Raw genomic sequence first — 4,762 nt, forward strand, 5'->3', positions numbered from 1 at the left:
GGAAGACAGAACAGCAGCGGAGTAAGTGAAACCACTGAGCACAGATCTGAGAAAAGCAACTCCACCCTCCTGCAATAAATCTGAGGCAGGGTGGGAGGGGAGAATGTGAAATCTTTTAAGCTGAAAGTGAGCTGGGGAAAAGGCATCTCTCTCCCAGACCTCATCTGAGCTGCCCAGAGAAAGAGACATTTAGGAAAGAAGAGGGTGCTGAGAGTCTCAGAGCCCTAGGATGGAAGGAGCACCCCCCTCTTCCGTGAGCATGGACTGAGGAAGGTCATCTTGGCAAACTCTTTTACTCACCTCAGGCATGGGAGGGAGGAAGCTGCCTTGTTCCAGCAGGGAGCCAGTGCTGGTTCGGCTGCTCTCCACCAAAATCATGCTGCTCTTCTTGCTGAGGGCTCCTGGGGTGCTAGGACCGGCGGGGGGCTCCCACGCCTGCCCCCCAAGCTGCACCTGCTCAGCTGAGATTGGGCTTGTGACATGCAGCGAGTCAACTCTGCATGAGATTCCCCAGGACCTTCCCTTCTGGGTGCAGAATCTCACCATCGTGAGGAGCGACTTGAAGGTACTGAGTGCCACCTCCTTTGGGGGCAACTCCACCTGGGCTTCTTTGACCACCCTCATCCTCAGCAACAATCACATTCACACACTACAGGATCGAGCTTTCCGGGACTTCTTAGCCCTAACTACCTTGGACCTGAGCCACAACGACTTGGTGACTGTTGCCCCCAATGCCTTCCTAGGTGGTCCAAGGCTCCAGAACTTGAAACTGAATAGTGTCCTGTGGCGAGAGGGAGCGGCCAGTGAGGAGCAGCTGCTGGTGGCCGTTGCCCTGCCCAGGAGTCTATGGCAGCTAGAGCTGGCTGGCAACAGGCTAGAGACTCTACCCGTCACTCTGTTGGACCAACTGCCTGATCTGCAGGTGCTGGACTTACGCCAAAACTCACTGGCCACCCTCCCAGAGGCTGTATTGGCCACCTTGGCCCAACAGGGGAGGCCACAACTCTACTTGCACTCCAACCCCTTTGTGTGCGACTGCCAACTGCAGCCGCTGCTGGCTTGGCTGGCAAATGCCTCAAAGATGCAGGTGGTCGATGCTGATAGTCTCCGCTGTGCCGCCCCAGCCACTATGAACGGTTCCCTCTTGCTGCAGTTGCAAGCCTCTGATATGGAGTGCAGCCATCAGGACCTGCAGACTGCCTCCTATGTATTCTTCGGCATTGTCCTGGCCCTGATTGGGGTCACCTTCCTCATGGTGCTGTACCTGAACCGGCGGGGTATCAAGAGGTGGCTGAACAACCTGCGGGAGGCCTGCCGGGACCAGATGGAAGGCTACCACTACCGCTATGAGCAGGATGCTGACCCCCGGAGAGTGCCCCCTGCCGGTGGGGTATGAAGCACAAGCTGGAAGTCTATACATCTGCTCTGGTTCATGGACTCATCTGCTAAGGGGCTATAAGGTATAAACCACAGCATGGGGAGGGGGCAGGGGACTGGAAACTTGGGACGCTACACTTGCATTCGTTTATGGACTGTCACTGGGCAGTTCTGATGGGGTAGGGGTGGGGAGATGGGGAGGGGTGATCAACTAGACCAGCTTATGCACTAGACTCACTTGCCGGGGTTAAGGGGAAAGTTTGAATATTTTGTCACCTGGATGCTTGGCTAAGTTGGCTTGGCTTGGCTTCTTCATCTCCTGTAGGATGTTTCCCTTTGTCAGGAGATGGGACAGCTTCTCTCTCCACTAATCCCAATCTTACTTTATTCATTAGTGGACCACAACTTTGTTGGAACTGGCAACAGCTTCTTCAGGGAAAGGAACTGAGAATGGTTGGAGAGGGAGGGGGAGATGGCAATAGACATTTTCATTGCGGGAAGGTCACTGAATCCTCTGTGTCTGAATCTGCAAATCCGCAGTTCCCTGAGGACTCCTGGGAGTTGGAATCTAGTTTCTCTGACATTGTCCCCGGAGTAAGAAATCTCCCCAGTCTCTGCAAGTTGGAGGAGCTGGACAACAGGCAGGGCAGAGGCGAGTGTCTGCTCACGCTGCTGGAACATGGCTCATTTGGCAGGTGCAAGGGTTTCAAGAGAGGGCATATTCCTAGGACCATCCCTCAGTAACTATCCCTCCCTATAAGAACTCATCAGGCTGGCTCAGTCAGCGCCAAGGACATCCAAGGAAAGCAAATCTGCAACGCAACCATTCCCCCGAGAGCTTGAAATGAGAATAAGATCCCAGGAGGAGCCAAAAACCTTGAGCACTTTTCCATGGTCTTCCTTGTGAACAGACTATTTCTAAAGTGGAAAAGCTCCCATCAGGTTAGCCTTGTTAACATCTCTAAGTTTTGCACTGAACGTAGCTTCTCATCCCTGTTACCTTTCCACTCTTTGGCACAAGCAGGTGAAAACTTGCCTGGCAGAAGGGTAGGACACAAACTTCTGTTCTGCAGAACCGCAGCCCAGGGCACCAGTAGCCAGCCGTACTGGACTTAGAGAAAGCTTAGGATTGTGCTTTGGACCCTGGCATGGAAACAGGAACAAATGCATGGCCTGAGCCAGACTGGACAGAACCCCTAGATCCAGGCACACACACTGGGTTGTCTTTAATATTCATCGACCCTGCGCCGGCCGAAGCTGTGACCGCTGGCAAGATCTCAGCCTCTGTTTTGATCGTGTAACAGGTTTGGGTGATAACATTATACTCAGGGCTCCCCGCTTTATTCTGTGGGGGCCTGCCGCTCCCTGTTTTGTTTCTATATCTGTCCTGCTGACCGAGTCCTATCTGGATTTTTGGCAGCACTTACCCAGAAAATTGCCGAGAATCCGGTCAGACTGTCCGAGCAGGTAGTGCAGGAGAGGAGCAAGGTTAGTGAGCCAGGGATTTTTTTGAGGGGGTACTTGGGGGTACTGAGTACTGGCACATTCTCCATTGTCTGCTAAAATTGACCCATGGTCCCCAAGTTTTAATGAAAGAGCTCAGGCTCTACACACCAATTCTGCCTTGTCATAGGTTTTGTGACTGGTTGCAGGGGGGCCTGGCTATTGTGGGGTGGGTCCCTCAGTGATCACCCCACCCCTGAAGGGTGGCCTAGCATTTGAGTGCCGGCACCTTTTTTGCTAGAAAATAAAAAGCACTGTTAGTGACAATATTCAGTCAGCTAACTGAGGGGTCCTTTTACCAAGCTGTTGTAAAGGGGGTCCTGTGCTAGCGAGAGCGCTTCTTTTTTTTTTTTCTGCGTGCCAAGGCCCCTTTTACCACAGAGGGTAAAAAGGCCCCCAAAAAAGACATGGCTTTGCAGTAAGTTTGCAGTTGCCATGTGGCCATTTCGGGGAAGCTTTTACTGATGGTGGTAGGGGCTTCCTCGCTAACCGTGCGGTGAAAATATAGAAATCAATTTCTGTAGCACGGGTGATGGCGTGCACTGGCGGCAGAATTACCGACGGGCTGCTGCGGTAGCCCAGAGGTCATTCCGGAATGGCGTGCAGCAAGGACCCCTGAATAATTATCCGGATAAAGTTTGTCAGCTGTCATGCCTTTATTTGGGAGGTTATCCAGAACCAGTGAGGGATGAGCTATCACTTGAAACGAATGTCGTTCACTAGTAATCGTGTTCGTTCTTTTCCCCCTGAGAAAGAGTGTGCACTATGAACCAGGGGCGTAGCCAGACTTCGGCGGGAGGGGGTCCAGAGCCTGAGGTGAGGGGGCACATTTTAGCCCCCCCCCCCGGCGCTGCCGACCCCCCTCCGCCCGTCTGCCATTGCCAACCCCGCCGCCACCAACAACTTTGCCCCCCCCCCGTCGATGACCCTCTTGACCCCCCTCCCACCAGCAACCCGCCATCACCTACCCTTGCTGGTGGGGGACACCAACCCCCACCAGCCGAGGTCCTCTGCTTCCCACGTGCAGGATATCAGAAACAGAAGGAAGGAAGCCTTTTGCGGGAAGCAGAGGACCTCGGCTGGCGGGGGTTGGTGTCCCCCGCCAGCAAAGGTAGGCAACGGCGGGTTGTCAGCGGGGGGGGAGGGGTCGAGAGGATCGTCGGCAGGGGGGTTCAGGGCCAAATCTACAGGGGCCCAGACCCCCCAGGCCCCACATAGCTACACCAGTGCTATGAACAAATAGACCAGACTGGGCTGGATTCAGTAAATAGTGCTCAAAATTCTATGCCGAAGCATTGGCGCTGAACGGTATTCCATTATGGGAGTTCTGGGATTGGGGCCCTTTACGGAATAGCGTGTAACATAACATAGGGGCCCCTTCACTAAGGTGCGCCCAAAAGCGGCCTGCGCTGGTGTAGGCGCCTGTTTTGGACGCGCGCTGCTCCATTTCCTGAGCGTGCCTGGAAAAAAAGGGATATTTTGACTGTGCTGGAAATTGGACGTGCGGCAAAATGAAAACCAGCACGTGTCCATTTTCGGTCTGAGACCTTAACGCCACCCATTCATTTAGCGGTAAGGTCTCACGCCCTATCCGGGTGGTAAGTGTCCAGTGCATGCCAACTGCAACTCCCCCCACCGCCGCAACCGCCACCTCCCCGCCCCCCCCCTGCCCCGCCGCCGCCACATCAGGTACCTTGTTTGCTGGCAGGGGTCCCCAATCCCCGCCAGCCGAAGAGTCTTCTTCAGCGCCGGTCGACTCCGGCGCCTTCGTTGTGTGATCATCTGTTTCTGACGCCTTATGTCCTGCACGGGACTAGATGCACGGTGCAGGACGTAAGGCGATAGAATCAGATGATCACACAACGAAGGCGCCGGAGTCGGC

At 54.5% G+C, this 4,762-nt stretch overlaps 1 protein-coding gene across 1 annotated transcript; it reads left to right on the top strand.

Annotated features, from left to right (window-relative positions):
* Nucleotides 1-307: 307 nt before the first annotated feature.
* TPBGL (trophoblast glycoprotein like) lies at nt 308-1,396 on the top strand. The gene has a single exon (XM_030199749.1). It carries the CDS (start codon nt 308-310, stop codon nt 1,394-1,396), a length of 1,089 nt encoding a protein of 362 aa, XP_030055609.1.
* Nucleotides 1,397-4,762: the final 3,366 nt, after the last annotated feature.

This window comes from Microcaecilia unicolor, chromosome 4 (genome assembly GCF_901765095.1).
Source record: "Microcaecilia unicolor chromosome 4, aMicUni1.1, whole genome shotgun sequence".
Classification (NCBI taxonomy): domain Eukaryota; kingdom Metazoa; phylum Chordata; class Amphibia; order Gymnophiona; family Siphonopidae; genus Microcaecilia; species Microcaecilia unicolor.

Bases quoted from the DNA above. Each gene is read 5' to 3' on its own strand.
- TPBGL (XM_030199749.1), top strand. From the start codon at position 308: ATGGGAGGGAGGAAGCTGCCTTGTTCCAGCAGGGAGCCAGTGCTGGTT.